Below are 17,232 nucleotides of genomic sequence, written 5' to 3' on the forward strand. Positions count from 1 at the left end.
ATATCTTCACTTCAACCTGCTAACTAAACAAGATAGAAGATGAAGTTGAAGTTTCGGCAACCAAACCGAGATAAACAAGGAGAAGTTCAAAAACAGTGGTAAGAATGAGAAGGAGTAAAATATCATTTCTTCTCTAACAAAAAAGCTTCATTGGAAGATATGACCATATTTTACATTAAATGTGATATGACTTGGTGGGAAACTTTTTGCATTTTTTTTTCCATCTCACATGGGTACATGGGCATTTGAGTCATTTTACTTCCACTTAATTGATGGAAATAACACTAAGGGTTAAAAAGAACTTAGCTTAAAAAAGGAGGGATCTAATGGGAAATGAAATTGTCAGAGGGACTACAGTAGAAGTTTGAAGCTTTTTAGGGACTTTTAAGTAATTTTCCTAAAAAAAATTATATAAAAAAATGATGACAATAATAATTTCATTAAAAAAAAAAACACAAATATATATAAAGTAGTGTTATTTCTCTCCAAATGATAGAAATCAAGAGCTTCAAAAGCTTCACCAAAAACCCTCCTCCTCGTCGCCGGCGCCGGGATCCACGATGCTGCAAAGCAAGTCCTTTGTCAAGAAAACCAAGCAAGGGAGGCTTCTGAAGGTTCTCTTTCCCTCGTCGGCCTCTCTTTTTTTCGCTTCTTTCAAACCCTAACCCTAGCTCGGCCTTCTCAGGTTGTGCGGGAACACTACTTGCGCGACGACATTTACTGCGGCGCCCTCTCATGTACGTCCTGTGACACCTCCGCCGCTCGCCTCAGCCCGCCGGAGTCCGCCTCTATCATCATCGTTGATACCAACGTCGTGCTCAATCAGGTTAGTGATTCTTGGAGCTTGACTTTTTGGTTCGGTAGTTTTGGTTTTGATGATGTTGTTGTTTTGGGGTTTTAGATTGATTTGTTGGAGAATCCTGCGATCGATAATGTTGTGGTGTTGAATGTCGTGCTGGAGGAGGTGAAGAACAAGAACCTTCCGGTTTATAATCGTCTCAAGTCGCTTTGTAGTAATTCAGCGAGGAAGTTCTTTGTGTTCTCTAATGAGCATCATAGGCAAGCTGCTGCTTTTTTCTTGATTCTTGCTTTGATTTGAAAGTTGTGATTTTTGTGTACTTTTTTATGGATGGTCATGTGAATATTGTGTTTTTCATTGTTTTGTTCATCTGCATATTCAGGGATACTTATGTGAAGGAGATGGTAGGGGAGAGTCCGAATGATCGGAATGATAGAGGCATGGTTCTTGTTGCTTTATTTGTTTACTGGTGGATGCTTGTTTCTGTGGACTAGACTTTTATTTTCTCACAATTGGATTGTTGAAGCAGCAATCAGAGTGGCTGCTCGTTGGTACCAAAACCACTTGGGTGGGCAGGGTAATGTTTTGCTCATTACCAATGACAAGGATAATAGAAGAAAAGCAGTTGAAGAGGGGCTTTCTGCGGAAACCAGTATGTTGACCTTGCTGGTTGCGATTGTGGAACTGTTTGTTTGGTTTTTGTTTTTTTAACTCGTATTGATGAAGTTTTCCTGGTTTCAGTTGAATCATATGTGAGGTCTCTTGGGAGACCTGATTTACTTGACCTGGTTGCACTTCCCACTTTACAAGATGTAAATATGGACGATGTGGAAGATTTGAGGCCATCAAAGAGGAAACTTATATACAGTGAGGTATGTCCATTGCTCAAATCAATCATTATTTATTTGAGAATGTTAACAATCATTTATGTCAGGAGCTTTTTAGTATAGAGATTATGCCTGTAACTATATGCATAGTTTCTCTTGAAAGTAATTTTGTTCTCAAATGATGATATTTATCCTTTGTAATTCAGCATAAACCAATGTCAGAGATCACGGCAGGTTTGCTTCGTGGAATTTTTCATCAAGGAAAGCTACGTGTCAATCGCTACAATCCACTTGAAGCATATGTTGGAAGTGAAAGTATTGGTGATGAGATTGTTATTTATGGTAGAACTCATATGAATAGGGCTTTTGATGGAGACATAGTTGCTGTGGAGCTCTTGCCACAGGAGCAGTGGCGGGAAGCAAAATCCTTGATTGTTGTGGATGGTGATGGTATGCTTCATGATATTGTATCCTACTATTCCATGTTTCTGCTTTGTGATATGATTGACATGCTTCCTGTCAGATGATGATGAGGAAGAAGATGTTCGTTTGGTTCCAAGTAGTGCTGATGATGCTCCAAGGAATACAGATCCGGCACAAAGTGCTTCGACAGCTCCGAATCCTGAATCCTTTCGTCCATCTGGACGTGTGGTTGGCATTATAAAGCGTAATTGGCAGTCGTAAGTTCCCATAGATTCTCTTCGTGCACCCTTGTTTATACACATGAGTAACTTTAACTGGCTTTATTTATTCAGTCCCCAAACTTCTGTTTACAACCATGACCTGACCAGTACACTTTACTTGTCACCCTGAGATTGATGATTCTTCTCTTGATTGTTTATAGTTGATGCTTGGGTTGGCCCATGTATTTCGAATCACTAAAGCACCCTTACCAGACGGTTTTGTCCTTTCTGAGTTGATCATGATATTTACTGATGCAGTTATTGCGGGTCTTTGGAGCCAATGCCCATGCCAGCAGGTAATGGTGGCATTGCTCATGCATTGTTTGTCAGCAAAGATCGCAGAATCCCGAAAATTCGGATTCAAACAAGACAACTTGGGAATCTTCTGGATAAGAGAATTATTGTTGCTGTTGATTCATGGGACTGCTTGTCTCGGTATCCATCGGGACACTATGTCCGCACCATAGGAGAGATTGGTGATAGAGATACTGAAACTGAGGTGAGTTGTTGTTGAACTTCTATCCAAGGGGGAAAAATGAAGAACAATTTAAATAATTCTATATGAAAATTCTTTTTTTCTAGTATTAGAATTTTTCTTGACACTAAAGCAAATAAACTGACGTCTTCATTTCAAAGATAAACACCTAGCCGATAAATGTTTTTGGTGGATGGCATAGGTGGTGTTGATCGAGAATGACATTAACTCAAGGCCTTTTTCTGCACAAGTTCTTGCTTGTTTGCCACCTTTACCTTGGACATTATCTGCTGAAGATCTTGCTAATCCAAATAGACAAGATCTCCGGCAACTGAGGGTTTTCAGTGTGGATCCACCAGGTTAGTTCCATGGGGTTGTAAGAGATTCAGAGTTGCTTTTGTGTGGTGGTTAGGCGCTTTCTTACTTAAAGACCTTTTCCTTATTGATGACTCATATATTTCCTGTTTGTAGGATGTAAGGATATTGATGACGCATTGCATTGTACACCTCTTCCAAATGGTAACTTTGAAGTGGGAGTCCGTATCCTCCATCTACCTGGTTGTCATGTGTGGTTAATACTGGTATTTTTGCTCTTGATTTAATTTCAGTTGATCACCACATGTCTTTTTCTATGGGAAAAATGATTTGTGGGACAAGGTAGAATTCTTTAAAATTAACTTCAACAAACCAAATTCTAGAATAATTTGGACTTCTGGAATACATTTCCTTTTATGCTGTGTAATTATTCTTTTTCGTCATGATATTTTCTGGTCCATTTTGTTTAATATAACTTTCTCTGCTCCAAATCCTTGACCTAGTTGTCAGATATTGCTGATGTTACACATTTTGTTCACCCTGGCACTTCTCTCGATGAGGAGGCTGCACAAAGGGGAACATCTGTTTATCTTGTTGAGAGGCGAATTGACATGCTTCCTAAACCTCTGACTGAAGGTGTGATCTTTTTCATGAACTTAGTTTAAATTGTAGAGTGTTCAAATTGTGTATCTGCTGGTGCATGTGAACTAGGGTTATTAATTATTATCTATATGGATGCTTCTTGTTCTTTCCCACAAAGTAGCATGTCAATCACTTGCTAGCTTCTTTGCAGATGTATGTTCCCTCCGCTCTGATGTGGAAAGGCTGGCGTTCTCTGTTGTTTGGGTATGTGCTCCTTAATCTTTTGATAAATGTTGAAGGACTATCATGGTATAATCATTATACTTGACCTTACCATTCAATACTTAACATTTTTCCTTCTTGGTGGGGGAGAGTTTAATGGAGACATTTATTTATCTGCATCCCATGCCCATTTGGATCTCCATTACATTATTGATTATACATACGGTGCATAAATGTCAATCTAGTTCATGTATAGGTACTTGCTGAAAACCAATTAAGTCTGGTAGATTTTGCTTCTTATCCTGTTCTGTCCAATTTATTTTTATACAATAGTTTCTCTTGCAGTGCAACTAGAAAGTACCATTTATAAAGGCCTATAAGGAGTTCAACTTGCCTATTCACATGGAAATTGTTTAGTATATCCTATTAACAAGTCATTTAAGGAAATCAGATAAATAACAAAATGAAGTTCATTTTTGCTAGTGGTATTCTAGCTTTGAGTATTTATGCCAACCTTGATCATTGCTTTTCTCTCTCAATGCAAAATTTAAATTTGTATTTTCATGGAACTCTCTCACTGTTCAATTTTCCTATGGCACTAGTTAATGAAATAATGATCTAGTGAAAAACCATTCAACTGGCTTATGAGGAAATGTTACAGTCCAGTTTAGTTTCTTGAATGTGCTTTACAGAGTGGTTTATATTTTGTGCATGATTTGGATGGTATTGGATGTAACGTGCATCTGTAGTTGATGTTGCTTATATTTTGTATTTGACAGGAAATGACACCTAATGCAGATATCATATCCACAAGATACACAAAAAGTGTAATTAAATCCTGTGCTGCTTTGTCTTATGTGGAAGCTCAAGCAAGGATGGATGATAGGTGAATTCATCTGCTGTTGCCTATTTCTCTGGTTGCGACATTATTTTTTTGTTCTTTTGTCTGTTCAGAACAATTGACCCTTCTTCATATGTGTTGTGGACATTTTACAGTCTAATTGATATGTGCTGTTGTTGTTTGATATAGTTACTAAATTGTTGTGTAATTGTGCACTCTATCATGATTGTGACATTTCCCATATGATACACCTCCTCCATTTATGAGGTGGTCTTCATTGCTTCATGGAGGTTTTTGAATGAATGCTGATAATGTTGTTGTATGAGTAAATTCTGAATTCTGTTCTCTTGGTTCTTGTGCAACTGTTCAATGTTTGAATTATTTATTTATTTACTTATTATTATTATTATTATTTATTTATTATTATTATTATTTTTAATATTTATTTATTTATTTATTTATTTTTGCAGTCGCTTGATGGATTCATTAACAACTGATCTGCGAAATTTAAATTGTCTGGCAAAGGTTTGCATACTACCAGCTGTCTGATTCCCTTTTTCACGCTGAAACTTGTTTTTCATCAATATATGTTTTAAGCTTGAGGTCAAGAGTCCTTTTTAACTCACAGATCATGAGGCAAAGACGGATAGAAAGAGGAGCACTAACTCTTGCTTCTGCAGAAGTCAAATTCCAAATTGATACTGAAACTCATGACCCTCTGGATATTGGTGAGTAATTATATATAGCACATATACTTGCTGCTGTTTGCTGTAATTGTAAGTTAGAGGTTACTTTGTGTTTTGTGATATTTACAAATGCTGGAGAAAGGTCAATATGCAGTCCTTTTTGTATGTTCTTTAGAATTACAGCCATAGAAGGTGATATGTAATTTCCTTCTTATCGAGGCTATGTGTATAAGCTCAGTACAGTTAGTTTGTGATGATGTTTATTTTGAGAAGTAGGTTTATGCTGTGACCTCCATGTAGAGCTCCATTGCTGGTTCTAAGAGAATTGAGTTCTCTCAGCTTGCTAATTACTGGTATATTTTGTTAAGGTTACTGAAGTTTCTAAGAGAGACAAGCAGCAGCAGCATAATATGGGACGGGGAACCATTAGATTTTCGTTTCAGTTCATTCTCAATTGACGTTTGTTTCAAATGATCCTTCAGTAGTAGTAGTAGTAGTAATCCATCCTACCTGTTAAATCTCTCCTATGTGGATAGAATTCTTATTGCCCTGATCAGATTTCTGTGTTTATATAAGTCAGTTTATATTTATTTTCACTGGGAACAAATTTTAGTGGCTTTTTGTTTCGGTTGTTGCTTCAGGAATGTATCAGATTCGAGAAGCAAATCAAATGATTGAAGAGTTTATGCTTGCAGCTAATGTTTCAGTTGCGGAGAAAATCTTGACACATTTCCCTCTTTGCTCCTTGCTCAGGTACACTGTATGCCATATAAACCATGCTAATTAAACTGTCATCACATATGCAATGTATTGGGTCCAGTTGTTGTTCTTTGGCAGGGGAATTTTGCTTCGTATTTAATGATACTTTTCCTCCTTTTTATTTTCTTTGGATATTATTAATCAAAGTAAGATTTGTTTATTCCATATGATAAAGCATGTTTACAACTGATATTCAATTAATAACTTGGAGTTTGAACTGAAAGTTTGATAATTTTCCTATCTTAATATTTTTTGTTCCTTGGGTCATTGTGATATATATGCAGTTCAAATATGTGTATATGATCACTTCAGAGAGGAAAATTGACTTGGTTCTTTTTCCATTGCAAGGATAATTTCCTTGCTGTGTATTTTTTGCTTTACACTAGACTTATTTTCCCTCTTGTGAAGAATGCATCCATCTCATCTTTATTCTTCTGTATTTTGGGTGGCACTATAACAAATGTTGAGGCTTCAAAACCTGAAGGCGGAGGAGGATAATGTTATATAGTAGTTCCCAATACCCTTTTTCTCATATCGAGGACTGTAGCTTTTCATTTACAAAAGATTTAATATGTGATACCACCAAACCTAAGCTTTCTTTGTGGCATAAGTGTAATTGCATGACAGATGATAATTTTGGGCTTTGGAGAGTTAAAAAGATTTGACTTTTAACTTTACAAAGTAGATGTTTAAGACTTTAGATGAATGACTGCAGCATGAATTGGATTATCAAAGTCTGTAGCTAGCTTGATATTTAGATGAAACTCAGGAAAGGTCTACTTATGAGTTTGGTGCTGAAAACTTTCTATCTTGACATACCATCTTTATATTATCATATGTGATGATGCATTTGACTAGATTTTATTAATGAAATTAGGCGCCATCCGAGTCCAACCAAGGAGATGCTTGAGCCTCTGTTGCGGACAGCTGCTGCTGTTGGCCTGGATTTGGATGTTTCATCTTCAAAAGCACTTGCAAATTCACTTGATCATGCAGTGGTAAAAATACCTTTTCTTTTTGACTTTTTGCCCGTTTTATTTAATTTGGTGGAATGTGGAAGCTGAAAATGTCAATTGGTCATTTAGTCAAATTTAATTTGCAGGGTGACGATCCATACTTCAACAAGCTAATCAGGATTTTGGCCACTAGGTGCATGACTCAGGTGAACCAACAGTAGTTTGGAAATTCTATGTGAGCATAATTCCAATGCATGATTTGTGACGTTGGACTTGCATTATTTGTCTGCAGGCAGTTTATTTTTGCAGTGGAGATTTAAGCCGGTCTGAATTTTACCACTATGGGCTTGCTTCACCTCTTTATACCCATTTCACATCTCCTATACGGCGATATGCAGGTTAGTTTTGTTTTGTTTTGTTTTGTTTTGTTTTGTTTTTTTTTGTTTTTTTTCCAACAGATGTATCAAGATATTGTCATGCATATCGTGAAATGTTATCTTATGTCATTTAACTTTGTCATTTTAAATTATTTGTTTAAATGAAGTCATTAACATATTGATGCAGAGCATGGGCTGTTATTCTTATTTAATTTGGTTTAGGTTTAGAAGTTGGCTAAAATTTTTGATCATATGTTTAGGTGTTTGAGGTAGTCAAGTAATTTTAGTTTTTGCTAGCATAATTGTGCTGAATCATGTGGCTTTTTTTTTCTTAATAATTTTATTACGAGTCAAGTTTTTTATTATTAAGTCAAAGCCTAGATGAGTTCTTTGGATAATGCTTATAGTATTTGAAATCAAACTTTTCTTGGATAAGATATTTATCTCTAGACAATGAGATGGATTTTCTTAGAATCAATGAATGTAATACTATAATTTGAGGTGTGATTGTGTAAAAACCTTAGTATCTTGCTTCAGTTTGTTGTCACTGTTAAATTTTTTATTAGCTTGAGGAAGAGCTGGTGTATTGATTTGATTGTCTTAAAAGACAATGAAACCTAAATATAGCATCAGGATAAGAAAACTAAAAATAATTTGTTAATTGATTTTGGAAGGAAGATTCATCTCCTTGTGATGCAGAAGATTGTTTGTCGTTATTATTTCACATGGCATGTTTTGTTTAGGTGTTAAGGGTAGTTTGGTGATTTCAATATTTGGTTGTTTTTATTTTGAGTTATGTTATATGTTGAGTTTATCAATATGTCTAGAAGTTTACATAAACTCTAGTTTAAATTTTTCCAATCATATCTGAAATCAAACTTTATTCAGATAAGAGCTCTATTCTCTAGAGAAAGATAACGAAATCTTCTTAGAATAAATCAGTCAATGAATTTGATTGGCTTAATGCTTTGTTTATAGGTTTAATTTTATTTTTCTTCAAGTGTGATCTTTTAGATGCTCTAAATGCCATTGCTTAGCCTAACTTACATAAAGTTTGTCATCAAGAATTAAGAGTCAACATAATGCCTATTTGCACAATAAGAACTTATCAAGGAAAGTTGGTAGATTTTCAACATGATGAGATCTTATTGAAATTAGCTAAGCATTTGGATAATCCTAATGCCCATTTAGACGCAAAATTGAATGCACCCAAAATAATGAATAATGCTACAATAGAACTTAATTGAAAAACATCAAGTGGATTTGACAATGAAGGCGAGAAGACTGTAGAAGTAGAAGAAAGAGCTTATAGGGCAAGAGATTAGGACGGATGGACTGTCGGTCAAGTTCTTTTAAAATATTGGACTAGAGTGTTTTTATGAGGAAATAACATCATGAATTACAAGATATTGCATGAGATATGACCATAAACGTGAAGGCAGATGTGTTAGATTTTGAGAGAAGGCATGATCCACTGAATTTTTGTAATTGGTTGTGTCCATAATTGAAGAATATTTTGATCAGTATGATATTTCAAATGAAAAAAGAGTTTGATTCAGTAAGACGAAACTCATAAGGCTATCAAATGTATGGTGGAATGGGAATGAAGATGATGTGCAAGACTGAGTTGAGTGTCTCTTTGGACACAATTAGAGATGAAAGTAAAACTTTGTGAAAAATCTATGTCATCTAATAACCATGATTGGATTTACGAGGGGCTTGTCAGTTTGAAGCAAAGAAATATGATGGTGACAATATATTCAAAGAAGATTTGATGTAATCATAACTCAAAGTCAAATACTGGAGACCTTCAGCATGCATTGGGTAGATTTATATCAGGCATGATATTTGGTGTAATGTAGAATGTTATGGACTCATTCAATGGACAGAAATATCACCAAAGACGAGCTTTTGGATAATCTTAATGCTTATTTAGACGCAAAATTGAATGTACCCTAAATAATGAATAATGCTACAACAGAACTTATTTGAAAAACATCAAGTGGATTTGACAATGAAGGCGAGAAGACTGTAGGAGTAGAAGGAGAGCTTGTAGGGCAAGAGATTAGGACGGATGGACTTTGTCAGCTATCTCAAGTTCTTTTAAAATATTGGACTAGAGTGTTTTTTTCATGAGGAAGAAACATCATAAATTTGAAGACATTGCATGAGATGTCACCATAAAGGTGAAGACAGATGCATTAGATTTTGATAGAAGGCTTGATCCGCTGAATTTTTGTAATTGGTCGTCTATAATTGAAAAATATTTTGATCAGTATGATATTTCAAATGGAAAAGGAGTTTGATTCAGTAAGACGGAACTTATAAGGCTAACAAAGGTACGGTGGAATGGGAATGAAGATGATGTGCAAGACTGAGTTGAGTGTCTCCTTGGACACAAGTTGAGATGAAAGTAAAGCTTTGTGAAAAATCTACATCATCTAATCACCGTGCTTGGATTTATGAGGGGTTTGTCAACTTGATGTGAAGAAATATGATGGTGACTGAATATATTTAAAGAAGAATTGATGAAATCAAAACTCGGGGTCAAATACTGGAGACCTTCACCATGCATTAGTTAGATTTATATCAGGCATGATATTTGGTATAAGGTAGAATGTTATGGACTTATTTAATGGACAGACATATGACCGAAGACGAGCATTTGGATAATCTTAATGCCTATTTAGATGCAAAATTGAATGTTCCCTAAATAAAGAATAATGCTACAACAGAACTTATTTGAAAAACATTAAAAAGGATTTTACAATGAAGGCGAGAAGACTGTAGAAGTAGAAGGATAGCATATAGGACAAGAGATTAGGACATATGGGCTTTTTCAGGTATCTCAAGTTCTTTTAAATGATTGGACTTTAGTGTTTTTATGAGGAAATAACAACATAAATTACAAGATATTGCATGAGAAATAACCATTAACGTGAAGACAGAGATGTTAGTTTTTGAGAGAAGGCTTAATCCACTGAATTTTTGTAATTGGTTGTCTATAATTGAATATTTGAAGCGAAGACATGATGGTGACTGAATATATTCAAAGAAGATTTGATGAAATCAAAACTCGGAGTCAAATACTGGAGACCGTCAGCATGCATTAGGTAGAATTATATCATGCATGATATTTGGTATAAGGTAGAATGTTATGGACTCGTTTAATGGACAGAAATATCACCAAAGACGAGCATTTGGATAATCTTAATACCTTTTTAGACGCAAAATTGAATGTACCCTAAATAATAAATAATACTACAATAGAGCTTATTTGAAAAACATTAAGTGGATTTGACTATGAAAGCAAGAAGACTGTAGAAGTAGAAGGGGTGGTTATAGGGCAAGAGATTAGGACGGATGGACTGTCAGGTTTGCCAATTTCTTTTAAAAGATTGGACTAGAGTGCTTTTATGAGGAAAAAACATCATAAATTACAAGATATTGCATGCGATATTACCATAAATGTGAAGGCTGACGTGTAAGAGTTTTATAGAAGGCTTGATCCACTGAATTTTTGTAATTGGTTGTCTATAATTGAAGAATACTTCGATCAGTATGATATTTCAAATGAAAAAGGAGTTTGATTCAGGAAGACAAAACTCATAAGGCTATCAAAGGTATGGTGGAATGGGAATGAAGATGATGTGCAAAGCTGAGTCAAGTGTCTTCTTGGACACAATTAGAGATGAAAGTAAAGCTTTGTGAAAAATCTGCTTCATCTAATCGCCATGATTGGATTTATGAGGGGTTTGCCAATTTGAGGCTAAGAAATATGATGGTGACTGAATATATTCAAAGAAGATTTGAAATCAAATCTCGGAGTCAAATACTGGAGATCGTCAGCATGCATTAGCTAGATTTGTATCAGACATGATATTTGGTCTATGGTAGAATGTTATGGACTCATTCAATGGACAAAAATATCACCGATGTCATGGCTTTAGTGAAGGCGGTCACATATGGCAGTAGATTTTGGTTACGATAATTATTTTTATAATTTCAATTATTAATGGGAGAATAATATGTTCCATTTATGGCGAAGCCTTTGTCAAGGTTGTGATTCTTTATCGTTGAATGGCTTTTATTTAAAAAAGTCAATGATTGATGAAATAAATTAGGAGAAAATTACTCACAAATCTCTTTTATTAGGTGTTAAGAGCTCCTTCTTGAGCATTCGTGGTGAGTGCTCTCTTCGATGAGAGTTGAACATTTGCAAGTATGCGTTCTTTTTGGCATTGGGGAAACACCAACAAGAGCTAAGTCTATCTTGTTGAAAGATCCATGCATAGTGTTATGGAGTTGTTCCTCCCGTGTGGCACTTGATCGGCATATCTCCTTATCAAGTTAGTTTTCCTTCACTAAGCTGGACAAACTGCTTAATATTAAACTCTACAAGTTCTTTCTCACCTTACAAGGGTGGATTTTAATGGTATATGTAACACTCCACCTAGATTATGGATGGCCAGGATCAACTTTATTCAATGGCTTACATTTGCTCCTAACTATTACCCCAATTAACCTAAATTTTTCTTGAATTCTCCCCATCATCCTAGCAAATGTCGGTATCACCCATTTTGACTGGTAGAAAGTGGGTGGGCCTTGACATCCTCCGCTTATCTTGGCGACGCCCTTTGTCACATTTTTTCTTTTTTTCTTTTTCTTTCTAAAAGGAGTTGAAGCTGAAAACAACAAAAAAGAAATGACACACTTAGACAACTAGATTCATAGAGATACAAAAGTCATAGAGCCACTGTGGCAAAATGTGTTTTTTTATTCGCGATCTTCTTGTTATCTCTATCAATAATAATTTCCACCCTTGGTCTGTGTAAATGGCCTAGAAGGCCATTTAATTGCTTCACTTAGTTATTGAATCTCCAAGCCACACAATCTTCAAAGTTTTGAATAAGATGCACCACACTTGCACAGTCAGTCATTATTCTATTCGGCATCCATTGTCTGCTACAACAATGCTTCAGTGCAAATGTCAAAGCTGCAATTTCAGCCTTGCAGAATCGCAAGGGGAAACGATGGATCTTGCCAAGAGAAAATTTCTGATTAGAAATAATGATAAATCCTAGGCCACTGTTTGAACTGCTATCAACCCAAGAAGCATCAGTATATATTGAGATATTAGTAGAGGAAGGAAGAGCTAGAGAACTCCTTGTTAGATTTTGTGGCTTTTTTGGCATTTTCTCTGGCAAGGTTCCAGGCTTTTGCATGTATGATGTCAAAGGTTGGGTTGCTTTTCCGGAACACGATGTTACATCATTTTTTTTTTCAAAGAAGCCAAATTGTAATAGCTATTACAGCTTTGGCTAAGGAATCCTCAGGCCTTGTATGAAGTGGATTGATAATCCAATCCCCGGTTGGAAGTGTACTGAGCGAGCTGAAGTCTAGGCCAAGAGAGGTCAAGACATTAAACCAGTATGTTTGGATTTTATGACATTCCTATAGGATATGATTAGCAGTTTGCCAAAGTCAATCCACAGAAAGGGCAATAGGTATACGGCCCAATATTGATGTCGTATGAGTAGGCGGCCATGGGCAATTTTCCATGGCTCAATTTCCAGATTAAGATTTCAACCATAGGAGCTCCAGCTTTCCAAATGCGATGCCAACTTTTCCAGTTGTAGGAGGTTCTTGATTCTTCATTCAAATAGCTGTAAATCATAGTAGCAATAGACACTATTGAGGATACTGGCCACCAAACCCAGTGGTTCTGAGAAGACGTGTCAATTTGAACTTTATTCAACCATTCCCAGTTTACATTCGGACCCATCAGTCTTTCAATAAAATTATGATTAAGATACTCATCAGTGAGAAGAACCAAAAAGCTAAAGCTTTCCAGAGGTTCATGTGTGGAAGGATTCTTGGCTGCATGATATTCCCATTGCTATGAAACCTACATTCATCAATTTGATTTGGATTGCAAATGTTAATTTTAAAGTTAAGTAGAAAATCAACAGTTTGGCAAAGAGATTTGTAAAACCACAAAGAATGAGTGGAAGACCCTTTATTCCAAACATTCCAATTACCATATTTAAGTGATAGATATCAACCCAAATCCTACTTTCCAAGTTTAGAACATAGAAGATACTCTTGGCCATCAGAGCATATTTAGAAAACTTAAGGTTTCTGACACCAAGCCCCCCTTAGCTTTGCTAAGAGTTATGGTGTTTCAACTAATAATATGGAAGCCACTTCTATTACTACTAGCACTCCAAAGGAATCTCGTAGCTATCTTAGAAATTTCATCAATAACCGAGTCCAGGAAAGAGTAGATAGAGAGAATAGGTGGGGATTGAGAGAATGTTATTGTTAATCAGTATTACCCTACCACCAGTAGAGAGAGAAGGGTGATTTGAGGAGTTAATTGCCACATTTACTTTATCCACCCAAGAGTGACATTGATGGACTGAACGCTTAGGAGAAATAAGCACTCCCAAATAATTAAAGAAAGTGATCAAGTATAATGCCAATTGTTCTAGAAATGGAAGTAGCTACTTCGTTATTACACCAACTAGGGAGATAAATGGCTAACATTTTTTGGCCCGCAATATCCGTATAAATGTCCAGTCAAAGCATGCAATTTCTAGGTGCTAGTCTAGTAGCCTTAGTAACTAGAATAATGTCGTCAACCAACATCAAATGGTTGAAGTTTCTATCCAAATTTGGATCAAAAAAACCAAGGACCATATTAAGATTAAGGGCTTGGTTAAATGGCTGAGAGATTCCGAGTTACAATAATGAAAAGCAAAGGGGAAAGGGAATCGCCTTTACAAACACCCCTACTGTTAGAATACCAAGATGTTGGAGGGCCATTAATCAACTAGGAAAGGAGGTGGAAGAAATGCACTCTTGGGCCCAAGAAATCCAAATAGTTGGAAGCTTCATTTTGCACAATGTAGCAAGAATAGCAAACCATCTATTGTATCAAAGGCTTTTTCTATATCCATCGTAGTTATCATCCTAAGGGTAGAATTGGTGTTAGTTTTAAGGGTATGGGCAATCTCTTGGGATGCTAAGATGTTATTGACAGTGGAATGGCTCGAGAAAAAGCCTCTTTGCTTTGGACCAACCAGATTATGAAGGACAGGCTTCAAACGAGTAGCAAAGATTTTAGAAACGATTTTATAAGAAACGTTGCAGAGGGAAATAGACCGAACGCCATTAACTCTTTGAGGATGGCCAGTGTTAGTGTAAGAGTTCAGAAGCTTGCATGTGTTACGGAAATGAGAGATAGCTTGAAAAAGATGGTCACCCACAATACTCTAGTAAAACATATAAAAATCAGCGTTCAAACCATGAGGGCCCGGAGATTTACTTCTACGCATTGCTGTAAGGGTGCGGTAAAACCTCAATTTTGGTTACCCGTTTAATAAGCAACTCCTTATCATTGCTTTTTAGTTAGGAAGATCATTAGGCATGGAATAAAGGACTTGATGAGGTGTTTTAGAAGAAACAAAAGTCCAGAGTTTAGAGTAAAAATTAAGAAAGCAAGAATCAATACCATCGTGGGAAGTGAAAGTGTTCCTAAACAAATCAGCAATGGCAAATATCTTGTTTTTGTGATGACAAATGTGAGTGACATTGTGGAAGAGGCTTGTGTTTTGATCTTTTTTGCTCACCCGCTGGATTCTAACCTGTTAAGCCCAAAATGTTGCTTTTTGGTGAAAAAGAGCATTGTGTCCGTTATAAAGAGATCGAAGCCAAGTGTGTGTCTAAGGATCCATCAGAGAGGGATCTGGAACCTTAATGCTGGTGCTTTGTTGTTCAATATTTTGAATCTCAACATTAATCACACATACTTGAGGCGTTCAATTGATAATATTTTTCCTTGGTGTTGGAGACATGGGTGAGAGAAGGCTTGCTTAGGGAAGGAAGTATTGTTAGAATTCCAAGTGTTATAAACACAACTATGATAGCCTTCATAATTAAGCCAAAACTGATCAAAACCTTTTTTTTTTTAAAAGCATTGGGGAATGGTCAGAGTTGGTACGCGCTAAATGATGATTAATATAAGAATTAAAACAAGGCGTCCGAACAAAATTAACCAGAAAATGATCAAGGTCTTTGCTTGTCCATTACACCAAGTGAAATCTGAACTAATAAATCCTAGATCAAGAAGATAATTTTGAGAAAAAATTTTTGAAAACCTTGTCATTTAGAAGCATAATTGCGATAAGAATGTCCTATGTGCTTTGTGGGAAAGAAGGGGAGGGGGGACAATGCCATTAAAAGCCCTCCGCTAGGAGCAAAGGCAAACTAAGAGATGAGATACTAGAGAGTTTTACAAAGGAGTTTTTAATCAGATATTTTTTTAGAGTTGTAAATGATTGAGACAATCCAAGATTTGGCGCAGAGGTTATAACAAGATGGAGTGACATCTAGGTACCAACAATAGGAGCAAGAGTACCAATACTGCGATCCCAAAAGGTAATGATGGCGCTCAAGAGGTTGCATCCGGGGATGGTAGCACAATCCCAGGTGTTTTGAAATTTTTTTTAGAAATCCTATAGACATCTGTTATGATTTCCACCAAACAGACAATCTTTGGTTTTATTCTCGACATAACGTCTTTATACAATCCATCATATGTGGATTGGAAGCACCCTTGTAGTTTTAACAAAGAATCTTAGGGGAAAACATAGAAACTGAATAGGAAAAAAAAAAGATTGGGACTAAGGGTTCAAGGTTTCCCTTATTTTTTTTGTCGGGTCCCGGTCTTGCTTGAACCTATTATCGCAAGAGTCTCCAGGTTAATCTTTCTTTGAAATTAAAGGAGAGACATATCGTCATCAGGTTCCATGCCACAGTTCGAGTCTTCGGGGGCATGAGGTTCCATGTTGGAATCAATTTTCCATCACAGAGCTCTTTCGGAGGGTCAGGAGCCTTAATAACTTTGTCTACGGCCATCTGGTGCGAGGATGGATCCTCCTATCCCCATAAGCAGATGGAGGGTCTAACAGCAGGGACAAAACTAGGGTAAGAAAAGACGTCCCATCGTTCTGGCCATAAGGATGATAGGCACCTGTTGAGTGCTCAAAGATGAAATGGCCTTAGCGGTTTCCAAGATTAGTAGGTGGCTGTAGTATGGGGAATCCCTAGATGACTTTTCATCATTTTCCTAAGCTAGTACATCAGTAGGTTCCTTTTTCAACAATGCCTATTCCCTTGGAATTAGCAGATAATTAATGGGATGGCGTTCTCCAACACTGCTACCCCTTCCCTCATTGCAAGAAACCGCCACTTGTAATGAAGATATCAGAGGAGCTAGCCACGTGTCAAGGTGATAGCCGCAACGAGGGTCACATATCGGGATCCGAAGCGTTGTCTTTGCGATCCTTCCACGATCCAGCTTCTTTACCGCGATTGTGGCCTTACCGTCAGTGAACTACCAAGGCCTATATTCATTGTCACTGATAGCCCCAGATTTTGGCAAACTCTAGTCAGAAATAAGAGCAGTAGTGGAGCCATCTGGCTTGTGCTTGCCTTATCAAGCTGCATGTGTGAATCCTTTGGGACATTTGATGCAGGGGGCTTTGAAGAATTAGCAACATGCTACTAATTGCTGGCTTCGGGGCGATGTGGTTCATCGTAGCCGATTAAACCACACTTACAGCAAAATACAATCAATTTTTCATACTAAGTCAAGACTAGAATATGGTTTATCTCTGTAGTTATCTTAGACCCTTGATGTAGAG

At 36.6% G+C, this 17,232-nt stretch overlaps 1 protein-coding gene across 2 annotated transcripts in view; it reads left to right on the forward strand.

The window, feature by feature from the left end:
* Nucleotides 1-504: 504 nt before the first annotated feature.
* Nucleotides 505-17,232, forward strand: part of LOC120271939 (exosome complex exonuclease RRP44 homolog A) — a 28,370-nt gene continuing 11,642 nt past the window's right edge. Inside the window, exons 1-21 of one of the 2 annotated variants that reach the window (XR_005540082.1) lie at nt 505-614; nt 686-826; nt 902-1,059; nt 1,182-1,237; nt 1,329-1,451; nt 1,541-1,671; nt 1,833-2,076; nt 2,150-2,306; nt 2,568-2,808; nt 2,987-3,143; nt 3,256-3,324; nt 3,610-3,735; nt 3,893-3,945; nt 4,683-4,789; nt 5,215-5,269; nt 5,373-5,472; nt 6,072-6,183; nt 7,067-7,187; nt 7,292-7,351; nt 7,438-7,543; nt 11,678-11,871. Coding sequence is in view for 1 of the 2 variants with exons in the window: in XM_039278624.1 (XP_039134558.1) it covers nt 561-614; nt 686-826; nt 902-1,059; nt 1,182-1,237; nt 1,329-1,451; nt 1,541-1,671; nt 1,833-2,076; nt 2,150-2,306; nt 2,568-2,808; nt 2,987-3,143; nt 3,256-3,324; nt 3,610-3,735; nt 3,893-3,945; nt 4,683-4,789; nt 5,215-5,269; nt 5,373-5,472; nt 6,072-6,183; nt 7,067-7,187; nt 7,292-7,351; nt 7,438-7,543 (2,371 nt within the window). In the remaining variant the exon portion in view is untranslated. The remainder of the gene's footprint in view (nt 615-685; nt 827-901; nt 1,060-1,181; nt 1,238-1,328; nt 1,452-1,540; nt 1,672-1,832; nt 2,077-2,149; nt 2,307-2,567; nt 2,809-2,986; nt 3,144-3,255; nt 3,325-3,609; nt 3,736-3,892; nt 3,946-4,682; nt 4,790-5,214; nt 5,270-5,372; nt 5,473-6,071; nt 6,184-7,066; nt 7,188-7,291; nt 7,352-7,437; nt 7,544-11,677; nt 11,872-17,232) is intronic. The other variant, XM_039278624.1, reaches the window with a different exon arrangement.

This window comes from Dioscorea cayenensis, chromosome 11 (assembly GCF_009730915.1).
Source record: "Dioscorea cayenensis subsp. rotundata cultivar TDr96_F1 chromosome 11, TDr96_F1_v2_PseudoChromosome.rev07_lg8_w22 25.fasta, whole genome shotgun sequence".
In the NCBI taxonomy this organism is placed as follows: Eukaryota; Viridiplantae; Streptophyta; class Magnoliopsida; order Dioscoreales; family Dioscoreaceae; genus Dioscorea; species Dioscorea cayenensis.